The sequence below is a fragment of the Toxotes jaculatrix genome, chromosome 17 (genome assembly GCF_017976425.1).
Source record: "Toxotes jaculatrix isolate fToxJac2 chromosome 17, fToxJac2.pri, whole genome shotgun sequence".
NCBI classification, from domain to species: Eukaryota; Metazoa; Chordata; class Actinopteri; family Toxotidae; genus Toxotes; species Toxotes jaculatrix.
Genome location: NC_054410.1, coordinates 20,039,284 through 20,059,020, shown reverse-complemented (window position 1 = coordinate 20,059,020; position 19,737 = coordinate 20,039,284). Strand labels below are relative to the sequence as shown.

At 42.8% G+C, this 19,737-nt stretch overlaps 1 protein-coding gene across 1 annotated transcript in view; it reads right to left on the bottom strand.

The window, feature by feature from the left end:
- babam2 (BRISC and BRCA1 A complex member 2) overlaps window positions 1-19,737 on the bottom strand; it is a 66,175-nt gene that overhangs the window by 16,219 nt on the left and 30,219 nt on the right. Inside the window, exon 7 of the mRNA XM_041061211.1 lies at window positions 5,448-5,557. Coding sequence (XP_040917145.1) covers window positions 5,448-5,557 — 110 coding nt within the window. The remainder of the gene's footprint in view (window positions 1-5,447; window positions 5,558-19,737) is intronic.

Sequence of the window (19,737 nt, the reverse complement as noted above, 5' to 3'; positions counted from 1 at the left end):
GAAGGATCCTCTATGTTAGCTCTGCAGAAACCGTTTGATGCTTTGCGAGAGATTGATGTTATAAAGTTCCACGGGGACAGATACGTTTCATCTGCATCTTCTGAAAACCAATCCCATATCTTTAACTGGCCTGTATAGAGGCCCCAGTCAACACACTCCCAACTGACTCCCACTTGATCCAAGTGACCCTTCCGCTGCCCTTTCTCATAACTATTCTGTTTCACTGGGATACTAAAATCCCCAGAAAACCCCCACATCTCTTATTTTTGGTAAGATCATACCACGAGCTCCACACCACACTAGCTGTTAAAGACACATTTTGGCTTGACCACCAATTCTACCCACAGATGACTCCGAAGCTAACATTTTTTAAATTCTCTAAATGTCTACATCTATTTAAAACGTTTTTTTTTTTTTAATGATCATTATCAATAGTTTTTGACATTTCTGCTTTATTGACAGTGACACTGCAGAGAAAGGAAAGGCAGAGGAGAGAAAGGGGTGAAGACTCAGCCTTGATACGTGGTGCGCGCTCTGCCAGGGGAGCTACCGGGTGCCCCCTACATCTATATAACACTCTAGCTAGTTTAAATGAGTCGGGAGGGAAAATCACAGGAGCTACACAGCATGACACCATGCCTTTCACAGTATAGTTCCTTCTAGGGAGCCTGCAAAACATTATATAACAAATGAACACTGAATCTTAAGCAGGTGAATCGCTAAGTTTAAAGAATATCAGCCATTTGACTTCTCCTGATCAATAATTTCTACAGAAAAAGAAGCAAATACAGTGATACAGTTCCATCAAAGAGAGGAGCCGATGCAACAGTCTACGTAAACTGTACATTATTGGTAAAAACGTGGGTGTCTGTCGGGATATTTCGACATCATTTTCTTTATTTTTTTTTCCCCTTGCTGCTCTGTAAGGCGGAAAACATTACAGTGATGGTCTGTTTGAAGACGGAGGAAGAAAAAGTAACAGAAAGAGCAAGAAAGAGAGAGGAAGAGGGAATAGAAATAGAGGTATAACACTGTAGCTCAGGGGGCTTACGAGTTTGCGTTCAGAGCTTTTAGATCAGAGCCCCTGCTGAAGGAGAGTAAAAGTGAGATATCAAACAACTCAGGAGTGATGGGAGAGAAGAGTAGAGAGGTGGAGGAAAGAGAAAGGAGAGAGAGGGAAAAGCTCTCCTCTCCCTTGTGCTGTGTGTGTGTGTGAGTGTGTGTTTTTTTTTTCCTCGCTGCGTTTCAGTTGAGCGAGGGACGACCTTGCTGGGTAGAGCACAACGCTTCTCTCTCTTTTAAGTCCCACTCACTCTCTCGGTTCCCTTTGAGGATCAGCCAGAGGGATCAGCAGAGGAGAGAGAGTGATAGAAAAACGGAGAAAGATGGAGAGAAAAGAGACAGGCGGCAGACGTGAAAAACAGGAGGGAAGGGGAGGAGGAGGCGGGGGGCTGGAGAGATACGACCGAGAAGACAAGAGTTAAAAACTGGAGAAACTGAATTAAAAAAAAAAAGAAAAAAAAAAAAAAGAAAGTAAGATAGACAGGTGAGCAGTGAAGGATAAGGAAGTGAGCAATGGGAGGATGGAGGATGAATGGACAGACAACAGAACAATGAACACGCCAGTGGGACGATTGATAAAATGATAGGGTGACAGAAAGACAGGTACACAGATATAGAAACTGCAGACAGAGAGAAGTGTGGAACATCTTGACACTGCATAGATGTAGCTGCTGTGACAGCCTGTACCAACACTGAAATCCAGTGGTGCCAAAACCAAAGCTGAAATGAAATGATGTCTGCAGCTGCCCACAGCTGCTACCTCCACCGTTTCATATGATTCGGACCGATTTAAACACCGTCCAAAACTAACTTAAGGCTGTAATGAAATCACATCCCATTTTTCTACTATTTCTGGTCTGCACTTTTTTAGCCATAGCCAATCAATGTATTTACATCTCTCTATATAGCAGTTTTCACTGGCAGTGGCGTAGTCTGCCGTTCCTGCACCGGACTCAGATTGTTTGCCTATGCATGAGGGATTCACAGGGTAATTTTCATCCCTCTGCTAACAGCCTCGCATGTTTACTGTTCACTCTCTTTACTCTGTGTCAGAGCTGTACTGCTAACGCAAACGCAACATTTCCTCCTGCCGCTGCGCCAGATTAAAAGCTTTCAACTGGCGAAACAAACTGAAGCTTTTATTGTGAAGCAGCCTCCAAAGCCAACAGTATGTTAGTCATCGTGTTTAGTGGTGACTGCGTTTGTTCATCATTAATGGGTCTATAAAGGAGATAAGGGTTCGAGGGACGGTGGGATGGATGTGTGGACAGATGGACGATGTCTGCACAGACAACAGGAAAATGGGGGAAAAAAAACATAGGATGACTGATAAATAGATAAAATGGCAGAAAGATACAGATTTGACACTGAATTGGTGTAGCTGATAAGACAGTCTGTACTGACACTGAAATCCAGAGATGCCAAAACCAAAGCTGAGCTAATATCTGTAGCTGTCCAGAACTGCTACGTCCACCACTTCATAAAATCACAACTGATTTAAACAATTTCCAAAACTACTTTGATGTGAATTTTATCTTGGCATTATATGATATTGTAAACATTTGTGGTAGCTTGGGTTAATGCAGAACCCCCTGAATGTCGCAGTCTATCAAATGCTCGCTAGGACAAACAGAAATGTGCGGGCACACTGCAACAAATGAGTTTTCCTCTTCACTGGAGCCAATGCAGAGATAATGGGCAGCTACACAAGACCAAAGACTAACAAGGGTCAGTAAGGACAGGGAGGAAAACTAACAGGCTAACAGATCTGCATAAAACACACGTACAGCGAAAGGCTGGCTCACACACATACGCATGCTAAATTAAGTGGCATCCACAATGAGTGCAACACAAACGCGCTGATGCACGAACTCGCACACACATGCAATCGTTTGTCTTCAAACAACGGTGAAGAAGACATACATTCTCGCCTTGGGTCATGAATTAACACACACCCACACAGCTGACAAAAAGGTGCACAAAAGCATGTAGTGGAGTACACTCACACACGGCCTTGATATGCATATGTGCAAATATCTCAAGACAAAGAGGCAACATTAAGCAGGAGAAGAAGGGTGGCAAATGAGAGCTTGGCTCATCGCAGCACTGTTAAGCCTCTGCATTTTGAGACGTTTCTTAGAGGGTTTAGATGAAGAGGGGTTTGTTTTATAGCCTCTGCTCCTTTATCTAACCCCCCGCCACTCCGCGGGCAACCGCCCCCTCCATCCCCACTTCCTGCTCTCCACTCTGCTGCCTTTAGCCTCCTTCTGTCTGTTCTCCTCACTCAGCTGACAGCGGAGGAGAGCCTCCAACACCACTGCAACAGCTTCAGCCTGGTCCGGAGCCTCAGTGAGGTCAGTCTTTCTCACATACGCACAGCTCCCATCATAAAACCGGCGGACATATGCAACGAACGCACGCATCTACTCCCCGAAGCATTCTGCAATTTCAACAGCTTTCCTGTGCAGAGTGATGTCCATCAAATCTGCACATTTCTTATTAACACAAAGCCAATTAATAGGACAGAAAATGCACATGACATGTGAGCCACGCAGCAAAAAAACATGAATATTAAACTAAAGCCTACAGCTTGTATCTCTGTATTCAGTGCTGTAATATAGTGAAAACATAAACATCCTGAAGGTTGTGCTGCATCAAGGTTAGCAGAGCTGTGTCTTCTAAAGGAGATCCTGCTCTGCTAACCTTGATGTAGCACAACCTCCAGGAGATGCAGCAGTAACTCTCACGTTACTGCTTTGATATGCTCTTACACATGCACAGCACGGACAAAATGAGGATTATGTAGGACAAGCAGCAGGTAGGTGACCTTTGCTTTGTGTGCTGTAATTAGGGTATTTAGTTGCAGTTGCTGCACGGGGATAAGGGTCCTGTCGTAGTTCATTTCAACATATTGGAGAGGAGGAGCGTCTGTGCGTGTGCATGTATCTGCTTTACAGGCTGAGTTGGTGAGTGAGAGACAACAGGACAGATGTAGTACAGGAAAGAGAGGAAGAAGGATCTGATGAGTGTAAAAAGAAAAACAATTAGAGAGCAGGACAAAAAAAAAAAAAAAGAGGAGCCACAGAGGAGCATGGGAGATGAGGATGAAAAAAGGAACATGGTGAGACAGGAGGATGAAAGAGAGAGAGAGAAAGAGGTGGCGGTGGTGGTGGTTGGAGGAGAGCAGAGGTCTCTTAACCTGGTGCGACGGGGCGTGTGCTTGTAAATAAACATCAGCCTGAGATTATTCCGAGCACGAAAGCCCAGACCGTGGGGGCCCTGAGGTCAGAGTGGGCCCATACCTGGCTCTCTCTCTCTCTCTCTCTCTCTCTCTCACACACACACACACACACACAAACACACATGCACACAAACACACACTTATCTACATCCACACCTACAAAGACTGTGTTGAGAGCAAAGCCTGTTCACATACTGGTGAATGCACACAAACCCATGAAAACAGACATACATTTGGGATAGAAAAAACCCACGAGCGAGCGAGCATGCATCCAAACACACACCCATCTGCACACACAGACACATACACACCCAAATGTAAACTGACAAATGCGCACCAACATACACACACACACACACACACACACCAAATCTAGCAAAGACAAAAAAAATGGATTGGAACAGAAGAATACACACTTTGGTAAAGTACCCACTCACACAGTGCCCACAGACTCACAGCATTCCACACAAGCCTGCACGCGCATGCGCGCACACACACACACACACACACACACACACACACACACACACACACACACACTGTCTCTGTACTGTTAACACCCCAGATGTCTGCAGACATCCAGTCATCTCTAGCTCAGACGCTGTGTGTGTCATCCATCTCATTTTTTTGTTCTTCCCTTATTGTTTTTGAGGAACCGACTGATGAGTCCAGACGTTGGGATGTGGGATTATTCACAATGACATAACATGTCGCTAGATTCACGGCACACTCACACTCTAATCCGTCAACTACATCTCGCATCCTCGAAATCAGAAGAAGTGCAGACTGGGCCCACACCACCTTTGACTGACCTTCCCAGCCCCTCCCTGTGACTCTCAAGGTATCTTGTCTTTATGAGTGAGCGACTGCAACAAACTCGCAGAGTTTTCTCATTCTTCACAGAATTTGCATGTGATGGACATAAGCCTGGATGAAGTTTACTACTTTTTGGAGCACCTCTCTGAAATAAAGTTTATTTAGATGCACACTGTTACTGTAACATCAGCTACGTATTCACCAAGGAGCGAAGTATTTTGTTTCTGTTTGTATAAATCCAGTTGATTCAGTTGGCCCGGACTGCTGCATACACAATTCACCATCTTCATCATGGCACATGGAAAACAGAATGATGTGATGCACTTACTGTTCGATGCTGGGGGAAAGGTAGAGTTTGGGAAAGACTTGGGTGGCCTCAGCGTCCTCGAAGCTCACTGAGAGAAGGGCCACGTCCTCTCCCGGGTCCAGAGCTGTGTCCTGAGAAAGACAATTATAGACGGGATATTTAATTCAGTAAAAACACAAAGACATAAGCCAAATACAATTGTGTGATGTGGGCTTAAAGTCATTTATATAGCCCATACCTGGGATTGTTATGGTTACGTTCTAGATAACATTCCAAGCTGGTAAATCTCTTGTTAGATATTTTATCTTGTCTCTCTTTATCTTAGCCATGCTAACTGGGTGACATTGTTTGGTCTGGTCTGTTTGTTCGGTCCACGTCTTTGATTCAGACAAGTCAGACAGCCACCACTGTTTATCTGCAAACGCCATTTAGCAAATGCCATTTAGCTACAACAAAAATGTTCTATCTATCCAGAACAACTTGGGTTACCACTTGGTGAATGCCCACTTACGCTATAGATTTTTTAATTTTACAAAATTACAGAAAGCTAAACTGAGATCTGAAAAGGTTCCAGGTGCATTACTGGATTCAGATTGGATGGAAACCCAACCCTGGGGATCACACTATGCATGCACGACAAATGTACAAGTTCCAAATTATTGGAGGGGATGGAGAGGAGAAGAGGAACGACACCAGAAGAAACATCTGTTTTGTTTCATGCCACATTATCTTCAACAGCTGCACCACGAGGCTGAGCTGATGACTGGGAGCACCAATCAAATCGTGTGTGAGATGGATGCAGAGGCCACCCGGAGCTGCTCGCTGCAAACCTCGTCTGTCTCTCCGAGGTTCTAATTTCTCATTCTGTGATGTTTTTCCTAGAGCATGGCCACTTCCGAGGCACTGTCATTAGTGTGATTCCACATCAAGTACCATTCTGGCCTCTCTCTCTCTCTCTCCCGACAGAGGCTCGGCAGCGTTAATCAAATGTCTTACAGATGGTTTGAACTCATCCATTTGTTATAATCGCTGCCCACCGTGTGGGCAGCGTGAGAGGAAATCTAACCACCATACATGATGGACAGAGGCAAAGTGAAACCAGTTTGCAGCAAGACAGCCTAAAACGTGATCAGGCCTATTAACTAATTACACATGCTTTGGTCCGTTAGTCGCAAAACCAAAGTGACCATTGGTTGGAGAAAAATACGGCCGAGTGGGCGGAAAATGAAATTCCTTCACTGAACATTTCCTCTCCAAGTGGAGCTGAATTAATTTTCTCTGCATGTAATCTAATGATTTTTCACCACTATGTTTAATTAAAGAAAAAAAAAAAACTAATAAATAAATCAAAGGAATGAAATGAATAAAAATATGAGTTAGTTGCAGCCCCCGGGTGTAAGACAAACGTCCGGACCACAGTCAGCAGGTATTTAGTAGGTAACATAGAATGCAAATATAAGTGTCATTAATGAGCAGTTATTCTGTCTACAGTGCATTTATAGTGCAGCACATGCAGATATGATTGGTCACAATAATGACTGCAGCCCCACAAAACTCTCACGCAATTTGCCATGTCGTGGCAAGATACATTAGGGGGGTAAGGACATCGGCGGTTGAAGGGCGGCAGTGAAAGACGGCAGGGTGTGTGGCATCCAAAAGTGTTGCCTGATGGAATCAGCTCACATCAATATAGTGTGCATTGGTAAACAGGAACTGCTCTGTGTCTCACAGCAGCGCTTGCGGCTTCTGCCGCTGACGATATGGGACAGACGCGAACAGGCATGGCGATGCGGGTCTGGGGTGGGCATGGGGTTTCTCTGTGAAAAGATTGTTTTGCTCCAGTTTGTAGCTGTCAAGTCCCGTTCTCATCCTCAAAGTTGATTTAATGGATGCGTCCTTTGGACCCGGACAGGGTAAACAGATGAGTGAAAACCAACAGAAAGGTGAGAGGGCCAGAAGAAGAACACAGGGCAGCTCCGTATGGGCTGCAGTGGACCATCCCGTGATTCGGTCAGACCAAGGGTGCTGTTGAATGGACAGCCTTTTTTTTGTGGAATGATTCAGACTCATTTTGTCCCAGAAGACAGCGAAGAGCTGTCACAAGTCATATTGCATCAGTGAAACAAACAAACAAAAACTAAAGGCAGACCCTTTAACTTTTAGCTATTGCCATTCTAAATTAACGTGCTGTGCGAGGGAGCTGAAGCTGCGCAGATAAAAATAGTTGTTTTTTTTTTTTTGTCTGGTTTAGTTAAGTACAAGTGTGCATCAAACTTTACACAAACCCAAACTTCATATAAAACTGAGAAGACCATACCAGTAATTCAGTATGTGAAACACACACTTACACACCTAAATTATTATTTTAAAAAAAATTAAAAAATTATAATTATTATGTAAAAAATGTATAGTTATAGAAAACAGTGACTTTGACTAAACAGCGAGTAACAAAAGAGTTAAATATTTTATTGGACAAGAGCCTGAAAGAAAGAATGGTTTCTGGGTCACCAACCTGTCGAGCGCAATCAACTTGTTTTCGCAGAATTCATAGAATTCATTTCAGGTGATAGGTCTTTTTTTTTTTTTAGTGTTCACCAATCAGAGAGATCTCACAGAGCCACATCTGGACTGCATCTCAAACAGTTAAAGCTGCTGCTAAATCACAGCCATCACTGCTGCTCTTGTTTTACATTAAAAGCTTTGCAGGGGTAAATGACAATGAGACTTTTATTGTGAAGCAGCTAGACAAAACGCACTGCATTTACCACAGTAACATTAACAGTATCAGTGTGCAACACTGCTGTTGTAACTTTGTGTAGACAATAAGCTCTCCAACATGCTGCCACATGAAACAGCAAGGCATGAGTCCAATGAATCTACCATTTGACCTGTTGCCTGAGAGCTTCTACGGCTTTTTTTTAAAATTTGTTGATGTGTCACATTTACAGATTTGTCTTCTAGGCTGGTTTCGAGAGGGTGTGTTTGATTTCCTGCTGTGCTTTGATTTCCCCCTGACAAAATATGAAAATGTTCATAATTAATCATGTGTGCAGCCCACGGACGTGTTCAGTTGCTATAATATGTATGCAGGCTGCAGACTAATGCTTCTATCAACGCTTATATATTTGGACCGGCTGGTGACCACCGCTGTGCTTGTTACAGACTAGCATGGCTCGCGTCAACGCATGCAAACTGGATTTAAGTCACTTGTGACCTCAGCGCTGTTCAGTTGCTGCAAAGGAAAATGCATCTGTGTGATTTCCAGAGACACTAAATGAAGGCCAATTGTCTGTGGTTGTCAAATATTCAGTCAAGGTAAACAAATCAACAAATACATTTTTTAATAATCCTCCTTTCGTGACCGCTAAAGCCCCACGAACTGCGGCTTCAAGTGCTCAAACCCTCAATCCCTGAGGCACAGAGAAAGTATAGCTTGCTTTTTAAAATACGTTTTTAATATGTAGTTTTTTCGTGACTACTGAGAGCAAAACAAAGAAGTTTGTGTCTGAAGCTTTTGCACTGCTCAAATTTTGTGATGCAAAGTTTGCATGCGTCTTAAGTGGGACGTATAAAGTAAATTAAAGTGCAGAAGGGCAAATACAAATGATTTACTTGACAGCTGGTTTTGATTGTGGAATACACAGTATGCCAAGGGGTGTCCTTGCAGCGTGGTGGTAATTTGCAGGCATCTGAAATCTCCCTCATAATTTTGCAGATCTACACAGGAAGCTTGTGAAAATATATCCTAATGAGAACAAAAGTTGACCTTTTAACCTGCCTGCCTTGAAACCATTACTTAAATTGAAACAGAGGGACTTTTCTCTCTATAATGAAATAAAAGCCCCCAAATGGCCATTAATGTTTCTGTGCACACATGCACACATCTTCAGCCCTTTTAACCAAATACACTTGAGGGCAAGTGCTGCTTGCTTATGTAAAGAGTTAGTAGAGAATAAACATAAAAAAAAGAAGCCTTTGCTCCACAGGCCATAGATGGGACCTTAATGAAGAGGACTTCTTCATTGGTAAGTAATGAGCACGGAAATGGCCCGGGTCAGACGACTGCAAGACAGGGAGGGTATCCTGCAGGGGTGGTAGTTGGACACTGAGGCAGTATTTACTACATGCCCCCCGAGAACGTGACTCAACAGCTCAAGGACTGGATTTAAGAAAGAGGGTGAAGAGTGTGCACGCGTGCGTGTGTTCGGACATCAAGGTTAGCGAGTGCCTCCGAGTCAAACCCTTTCACGTGGCCACCACCCCGCGTCTCCCATCCTCCTTACTCTTTCAGACATATGTGTGCATGAACACGCACATACACACACAAAAGTGCGGACACTTTTCCTTGTGTCCGTTCTTGTGTCTCCTGATGCCCCGGCCTCTGGCATCTCCTCTGTGTCGCATGTGACAGGTTGGAGATGTGACAGCTGTCCTTATGCCAGACCAAGTCTGGCCAAAGTCACAACACACACAAACACACTCATCTGCAAACGCTACACAGGGGCTCTACTGCAGGGCTAGTACGGAGGAGGTAAGGGCACTTTGTCCGCCTTCTTCACCCAACTTTAAATGTCATGCCCAACGTAATGGGGCGGCTTGACTGACAGCAGGATTGTTGTGCAAGGACATGTCCAGCTTCTAGGCGAGCAACTTTGAGTGCCCCTGTACATATGCTGGACACAGTGTTTCTTTGTCCCTGAAAAAAAAACAAAAAAACCCAAAACAAACCAAAAAAAAAAAAAACTGACTGAGCAGCATTTTTTATGCCACAAGAATATCTACAGTAAATATTGGTCAGCGGCTGAAATCCAGGTAGGAGGTTTTTGAGGAACTCTAGTGCTCAAGCTCAAGAAGATTCAGTTTTGGTTCACAAGAATCAACATTGTCAACAAGCATCGTCTCTTTGTGATGCTAAATAATAGCATCTGCAATTTTGACACTTGTGCCACCTACAGGCAATGTGTTACAGCTGTAGTTCTTTCACCTTTACTATATCTAGTTGCCATTTGCTGTGATTGTGTATGTGTGTTTAATGTTTTCTATTCTACATTTCAACGCAGCAAACAGTAGTCTGCCTATGTCCAGTCTTTAATGCTCAGTATTTAAATGTGGTTATTATTGAAATCGTTCATATACATCTGTTGTTCCGGCTGATGTAGTTAGATCTGGATACGTTTTTTTTAAGGTTAATTGCAGAACTTGCTGCAATTCAGTTCTGTACAGGCTATTAAACTATTCAGGTTTATGTAAAAGGTCAATATTCAAATAATGGCTCCAAATTAAACGATTAAAGACACTGAAAAGTAACATGTTGGCAACTAAATAATCACAATTTACACTACGGGGGGCTGTTTATTCTGGAGTTTTATTCTATTCATTTTTCAGGAAATTGCTGTCATTCTCCAACAAATACATTTCAATGTCCTCTTGTAAAAAATGTCGACAATCATCCCATAAAAGCACAAAAATTGATCTTTTGTGTTCAATGTCAAGAGCCTTGAACAGAGCGGAAACAAAAAGCAGTGACCATTACAACGAATTAAATAATACTTGGAATCCTTCACCAGAACACAGTGAATGAATGTCTGATGTACAGAGTGTCTGTGTCAGCCTTTTCATAGGTTTGACAGAGACTTACGCCATCACACCCTAAGGAGGAGAGGCACAGGGTCAAGGTGGCAGCTGCCAAAATGTCTCATTGCATGACATGAAATGTTCTGATTGAGAAAGAGAGTTGAGGATATTGTTCCTAATGATGTGGCGGTGCAGCTGCTTGTGGGGAGGGGATGAGTAGAGCCGTGGTGTACTCCAGGGGCCATGATGATCCTGCTCCCTCCACCTCAAAATACAGAACATGCAAGCACAAGCACAAGCCAACACAACCCATTTGGCACGCATGTCCAAGAGGACCTAACGTCCTCTTTAAAAAATATCTGCCCTTACCCGTGTCTGTCCATCTCTGTCTCAAACCCTCCTCTCCATCAAACTCTCAGCTCATGCTGTAACTCAGGCTGATGTAAGACAGGAATAGTAGATGATTAACCAAGCGACTTCGTGTCACCACATACTTGTACCTTGTGCCAGGACTTCATTCTGTCATGAGGACAATTGGAGAGAGATTATAAAGCACCTATGCTCCACCTGGAACCATGTTGGCGGAACAGCCACCCAAACACACCTAAACACTGCCCTGTTGCCACAGTCAAAAAGCTTTGTGCATGGGGTGTGCAAACTGGAGAATAAGAACACGGCTGTACGCCTCTGTGCTGAGCATACAGGGTTTTAAGAATTATGGGTGCGGTGACAAATTATATTCTGTCTAATTATTCTGTCCAGAAATAGTTGCCAGAATGTTCCTGAGAATTAAGTTTATTTCAGATTGTTGCAATAAACCTACTGCAGATTAAGGCTCTTCATTGTATGCAAATAGTAGCATTTTAATGGGAAACTGCACTAAGTCCATGAAAAGAAACCAGAATGAAAAAATTTTAAAAAATGCAATTAACCATGTTTCAAATAACCACTTAACTTCTCCTAATCTACAAAACTTTAGTTAATAAAAGTAATAGTACAAAAGGTTAAATGGTGGCTTCAAACAAAAAACAACAACAACCCCAACAAAAAGAACCACAACTAAACACAGTTGCAGTGGCCAAGCTTTTTCAGGTTTGGTGGTGATCTTTTCATTGGCCTTTCCATAAATCACTCTAATCCACTACAGTGAAAAATAACAGAAGCTGTAACAACTGCAAACAAGTCACATGTGCAGTGTGTTGCAAAAGAATTAACCAGTGGTGTCTCCACCCCAAAAACCCACATGCTTAGCGCCAACTTAGAAATGCTTAGAAATGAGACTGAATGTGACACCTATGGTTCAGTCATAACCATGGGTGAAATATAGGTTAATACAGCCAACTGGGCCATGGTTCAGTCAATGCAGGTCATCTGAAGTGAGAGAAAATTCACAGAACCAAGGTGGAAGATCTAAAGGGGATCTAACGTATGGCCCTAGCTCCTCTCCTCAAACAATCTTCTTGCTCTGGAGCTGAGCAGCCGGCCAGAATCTTTACATTCTCCGATGGATGTGCCACTGACACACTAAGGCATGGGTGATCATGTTTCACTGATACACGAGTCATATGCGTGACTGTGGCCAAGTGTCACCGATAGTGTGTCACTGATAGCATGTCACTGCAATGATCTGGCCATGTGAATCTCAAGTGTGTGTGATGCTAGGGCTTGAAGCCACTGGGGGTGACTCAAGCATGTTTCAAGAAATGAATGAGGAGTGCGTGCTCATACGTTCATATGTTCATACTGATGACACAATACAGAGTGATCTACAAGTCACAGTGCCACTGGACGTTCTGACCGGTGACAGTATTTAAATCTCAAATTAAGAACATGTTTTTATTACACTGTGAAAACCAGAGTCTTTTCTTTTTATCCAGTCTGGCTTTGGAGACTTCAAACTACAGGACTCATTGCAAACTGAGCGCAAAAGCTAGGAAAGGCAAGACTTTGAGCAAGGGGCTTAACGCACTGCTTATTGTGGCATTTTCTGGGGGTGATAATTGTAATTGCATTAATGTTGCTTCACTGACAGTGCTGTTGCGTGTTTTTGTCCCACTGCACTGTTAATGAGACTATTCCGGTCATTTGAACCACTGCAGCCTCTCACCCCTATTTGGGACCAATGGGATGTTTGGGCCTAAATAACCGTGAAATAACGGCATTTACTGAAATCACAAATCATTTGGGTCATGACGAAAACAAAGTTTTTCTTGAACAGTTATCATATGCAGTATTTACTGCAAGGCTGCTATATTTGACACACATCCTGCCTACTGGTCCATGAGCCTACTGGTTACATATTTATTTCTTTGGCCTGCTCACAATGACAGATTTACTATTATCTTTACTGCTTGTGTTAATACACAACTGTTTTTGTTTTCAGAGTCTGCTGCTTTGAGACTATTAGCTATGATGCCTTTATTTGTGCTTTTGAATATTGCTGTGGAGAAATAAAAGAACAGGGAGAAGGCAGAGTTGGGCAGAGACAGTCAGATTCATCTTTACTGTGGGGTTTTGAAGTCATTGGTAAGCCAAGGGTATGAAAAGGCCAAGACTCACAAATGAGCACAGACAGGCAACATATAGGGACACAATTTTAGCCTGAAGCCACCAATGTGTTAATAAAAGGCCTTCAGGAGGCAGAATAAGGCGCGCACAACCACAAGAAACTGAGAGTTAAATGAAAGCTGAATAACATCAGGGATGAAGTGCGAAAAAAAACCCAAAGGATTAGGAAGAAGGACATTTGGAGGTGTTACAGAAAAACAACATATAGTGTACTGTACAACTTGATATAGAGCGAGGGCGGAAAGTAGGCCAGATGGAAGTAATTCCATGGAGGCGTGGAGAAGTGCGGGGGGGACGGAGGAAAGGGGGGGGGGTTCTCCTGAGACTGTAATGCTGGAAACCTCTGATGCTCAGCTGGGGGTACAAGCAGGTGGGTGGGAATCTTCGTTTGGAGATGCAGTGTGGGTGGTTATGGGGGGTGGTGGGGGTTGACTGCGGATCAAGGATCGCAAATTCACAGAGGGAAATAGGAGGCTGGCATGACCTTTGGTATCAGGGAGTCATATTGGGGTCACTGGAGCATTAATGAGTGGATGCGAGCTCCGTGCTCTCTAACCACTCGTCCTAAGGCTTTTGTCTTTAACTGCCTTTGTCCACAGAGGTGCTGCTCTCCTTCATCTCCTTAAATAATCTTCTGCCATTTACTTCCTCACTTCAAAAGCGGGCGACGGAAGCGGAACCGCAGGAGTAGATAAGAAACTGTGAGACAGAGAGAATCAAAAAAAAAAAAAAAAAAAAAAAAAAACTAAACACAAGAAAAAAAAAAACTGATTAAAAAAAGATAATCAAATAAAAGCAAATGGCCTGAAGTGTCATCACCATCGCGATGAGACACACTGAGTAAATATGTTCCATGTTTGCATGTCATGAGGCAAGAGATGACTAAGTTACAGTGAGGAATATGTTGTTTATCGTGTGCAAACAATTATCAATTCACCAGCGTCAGAGACATTCTGTGACATTAGTCACTGCATATGCTCCCACACCTAGTTATGATGTGATACAGCAAGACTCAATAGGCCAAGTGTGTGTCGTCATCATCAACGGGATGTGAGGGCACCGAGGTGCCTCTGATGAATTCTCTCCTCTGATGAGGATTACTAGTTTAGTATGACAGTGCTACATAAAAGAAAATTAAAATGGCAAAGAGAAAAACACGGAGGAGAAAAGAGAATGCAGGCGAGAGGACAGGAGCTGCCATAAAGCAAAGCGGAAGAAATAAAAGGTCAAGGAGCTCACGCTTTCTGTTGCTGCTAACCACCTCATCATGTGGCGAAGCTCTGGTGCCACCAGTCATGTCACAACATGGAATGATGGAGGTTGCCTGACTCCTCCACCTCGGGGCATGACCTTTCCGACAACCCGTCTGTCAATGCAGCACCAGGGTTGTTGCTGCAAGTGATGGGTCAGTGGATGGAAATGCACTGACGGAGGTGAGGACGTGCAACACATAAAGCATCTGCCACCTGCATCCAGACAAATAACCAAACCCTCTGACCTTGTCACATTTACACTTTATTACTTTATCATTTGGCTTTATTAAGAGTTCTGAGTCCAAAAAGTGAAAAGTTGGAGGCCTTGCACAGATGTAAAGGTGTTTTCAGCTCTTTATCTTCATTAAACCTTTCATCAGGTTGAAAATGGAGCAGGTGGAGCAACGATGAGAAATATGTGAGGTCACCAGACACTATTTACTAACAGGAATGGTAGCGGTGAAGGGCTCAGTCATTCCTGAACTCCAGTCTTTGTAAATATTTGCAACACCAATCATCCACGTCCACTGAGGCACGAAGGACTGACGAATCTAAAAATGTGCTTTTGGCTTTGTGACCTCTGGCCTACCTCAGCAGACCTGAAGGCTAAAGGTCACCTTTGTTTTTTTCTGACAGGCAAAACAGCATGTCAAACCTATAGCCCGTCCACATTTCGGACATTCTTACCTCTGGAAAACCAGAGATGTAGTAACAAACTAACGTTACTCAAATATGGCTCTTTTCCATTTGCTCACGGATGCAAACATGTTAACGTCCACATTTATTTGCCAACAGTCTTGTATCTCCCAGCCCTGCTGGTGCTTTGCTGCATTTCTTGGTATGTTACCATCTCATGTAGATAGTACCAAACTTTTGGCAGGACTATGTGTTTGCATCACCCCCATGCTTGCGCTTGCGCATGTTTGTCCTTTTATGGTTGTGTGAGAAAACAGCGACCCACTCATGAAAACACTGCTTCATGGTCAAACTAGTGGTCAAAAACTCCTCAGGGTACCTTTATTTATTTCATATTTAATTCGAGGATACGGGGCACCTCAACCTTTAAGCATGTATCCACAATACCAGGGTTTTGGCAACACCTTGGCACACCTAAATGGAATGCAGCCATTTTTAATGTTAAAACAGTCAAAACGACCTGTCCTTCAGGAAGCATTGTAATGTTTTGATTCTGTAACTGCTTGCTGAAAATGAAGATAGGCAGGCAGTTAGTATGGAGACGAAAGGCAACAGGTGTATCATTTTCTGCTTATAATTGTTAGCCTGTTAGCCAGGCTAGCTACAGCAGTTTATGCTTGTGGACTCCACGCCACATTATTTCAAGTCCTGCCTGATTTTCCTGCTTAAGCTGCCCGGCCACGACGGGAGCAACAAAACAGCATGAGGGAGATGTGTATCGAGCACAGCTGCACATGCCCACACAGTCTTCACACTTCATGCTGATAAGTGATGTTCCGCTGTTCCATATTATATTATGTGTTCTGTCCTTTTTTGTTTAGTGTTGTGAGCCATTATATTGTATGTTTATATGTATAACCGTGACCTGCTAAGCACAGAAAGGATTGAATACATCAACGACCGCAGTATTTCATGTTTAACACTGTCCACGGTTCTCAACAAATAAAATAAATCTCTCGATTGGTTTAGATTTTTTGCCATAACCACCTTCACAGACACTAAAAACAAGTTGAGCCAACAGAAGGGTGCTACTGGAGTTTAACACAAGTGGTTATGTCATAAGTTCAAATATTTACATTTGGCTCTCTGGGTGTTTCAGGGTGTGGGCATCACTAACCACAAATTGATATTTACAAGAACATGGATAAAATACTTTCTGGTTTCCACGGGCTTTCTATTTTTAGGATTTAGATGCAGCTTAGCAGTATATCCACCCGTCTACATGCCCAGTCATACCTATTCCAGGACAATACGCTTCTGTGCAGTAATATATATATAACAGTCCTGTATTTCTCGTTACTTCTGTGCACATCTCCTTTTTGAACTGCTATGATAAATTAGTACAGTGTGGTTTGTTGGATGCTATTACAAGATGGTAAAACAAGAGCAGGGCTGAAGCAGCTCCTTATTTAGACTTCTATCTGAAATGTAGCAGAATCCATGTTACAGTATAACCAGGAAATTTCCATTGAACTGGAACTTCCAGAGAACTGCAGTCTTCTCTCATATTGTTTTCTTAGGCCCACTCCCAGAGTCCACCCTGGGTTAAAAAGTTAAAAATACTATATGGGAAATGTGACGCTGTGTACTGTGTTCAAGCACAGTACCTGGGCCCAGTAAAATGCCAGGCTCGTTTTTCACATATGGTTTACTAAAACCGAGAGTTTCTCGCTCATTTTCTGAATATAGTAATAGCCTACAGTATTGGTCATGTCTGGCCAACACGGATCACACAAAATCATCACAGTCGTATCTTCATTCTTCATAGAATAAAGAAGAAGAAGAACTTTTTCATACTCCGGCTCACTCAGGTGGATCCCCCATGATTAACTGAATGAATTTTAATCTTAAACTAGTCAATCGGATTAGTTAACAAAAATGTAGTTTACGTGGCATGGCACATAACAGCCCCTTATTTCCCACCAGAAAGGAACTGTGGGAAAGGGTGAGATAAGAGGGGGAAAACACTACACATTTGAGAGCCCTCAATTTCATGTAATGAAGGCAGTTGTGAGCACAGTTTTGAAGGTCACAGATCCCTCTTGCACATCATAAATATCAGTTAGGGCACAGATCTGCTTTTGGGTGATGCAATTAAGTGGGGGCTCTGGTAACTTAATGTTCACGGGGATATGAAAGCCAAGAATTTTTACAAGTCTCTGGGAATGGAGACCTCAGTTCCAAACGGCCAAGAAATCTACTCGAAAGATCTTCTTTTATTAACTTCTGTACTGTTTTCATCATGTTTTACTGTTGCAGAGGTAGTAGTATATTTGCAGCTACAATATGAATCAAATGTTGTCACACACAACAGGTGCTTATTCAGGGAGGCCTGAGATCAGCCACATGCTCTAATGACTAAAAGCATTAAACTGTCTGCATTACCCCTGAATATTACTTGTTTACACGGCAGTACACAGGTGTCCTTTGATTTCAGTACCACAGCACCGCAGTTTATCAGGCCTCTCTTCGTGACAGTCTGAAACACGAGCGAGATGAAAGCATGTTACTATTAACAAGAGCCGCTTCGTCCAGACCACGTCTAACTTTCTCATTGTGAGACTTCTTCTTAGAAGGCTGGAAGCTGTGGCGCACCAGATGTTACACCACCTGGCAGGAACCACAGCGGGGCTCTAAACTCGGTGGAGCTTATGAACACAGATCAGATGCAAAGTACGGTACCTTCAACCAGGAAGCTCAATTACTAACAATTACAGACTTCAATCGATAAACCACAGGTAGGTTCAGTCCCAGTGTCCTCCTTTCTAATCATGGCTAACACACTTTAGACTGTGGGCACTTCAAGGTGAAACTGTTCATGCCGCACAACAGACCAGCAGCAGACCTTGTTCATAAGAAAATATTTTTGTCCTACAAGTTCTTGTAAACTTATCTTGATAACAATGTGTGTGGGGAACTGGTAAAATACTGATCTCACAGCACAGCTGTTGTCATTAACCTGTGTTTTTGTTCATTTTGTCAGATGTGATCAGAAAATAATGATTTTATCGGCAGTAACAGCTTGTCCATGAGTTTTCACTGCTGGTGGAGGAAATATTTATGCGCCGCGATCGAATTTCACACTACTTCCAACATCTGATGACAGAAAGAGAAAAATATGTAAATGAGTATGACTGTATTGTAAATTACGCTCCATCAAAGCACAGCACATGTGACGACAGAGAGCAGGGAGGGATATGAACGCAGGTTCGAGTGAGACTGTACACCTCCCTTCCTCCTTCTCTCTCTCTCTCTCTCTCTAATTACAAACATGTTTTGCTGTATGTGTTAAGACTGAGTTATTTAAAAAATTTAACGTATAATTAAAATTTTATTTTAAGACTTCTGTCAATAATTACAGACACATCCATACATTCAGAAGTGAACTCCAGGCTCCAGAGACGTGAACCCGCATTAATCTGATCACAAAGTACTAGTGACAACAGCAAGCGTGGTTTTATAAACATAAGGGCGACTAGTGTATCTGCTCTGTTGAGAGGTTTAATTATTTTCTAGCACCAGAAACAAACGTTTCAGTTTGGATTAGCATCTCTGATGCAGCTGTAGGAGAGTGAACAGTTAACAGTGAGGTTATATCACTGAGATAAATTACAAACAGTAACACTGGATTACATCCTGCATTGTTTCCTGTGAGGACCTTGTGCCTGTGCTGGTAATTGGAATCCCCTGGAGAAATGGTGGACTCCGTTACGAACAATAAAAACTAGCACATAGAGAGGTAATTAAAGAATCTAAATATACTGAATGGCTATTGCTGAAAAAAAATTACAGAATAATAACAATAATGATCATTTGATAGCAGTTATCTTGGCTACAGATCTTTTTTATCAGTCTAAATCAGAGAGGCCCCTGGTCTCCTCACCCTGAAATCAACACAAGGACTGATGTAACACTGGCTTCAGATTTTAACCCACAACCCACCGACCCACTGTATCCTTCTCTTTTGCAACTGCGTCCAAAATCTTGCAACAGAGGAGTTTCAGTTTGCTGTGTCAGCAAACTCAGGAGAGGGGTGTGCATTTCCTGTAGTTTGGACTCAAAGGCATCAAGGAGGAGAAATATTTACCATATTTGGTATCATAGGACAATATTACCGATTAGAAACAAGCTATCTGAACCATACATTATCTGATGACTGCATCAACTTCAGTAATTACTATTACAGTAATTACTAATTTTTTAATTACAACATAAATACA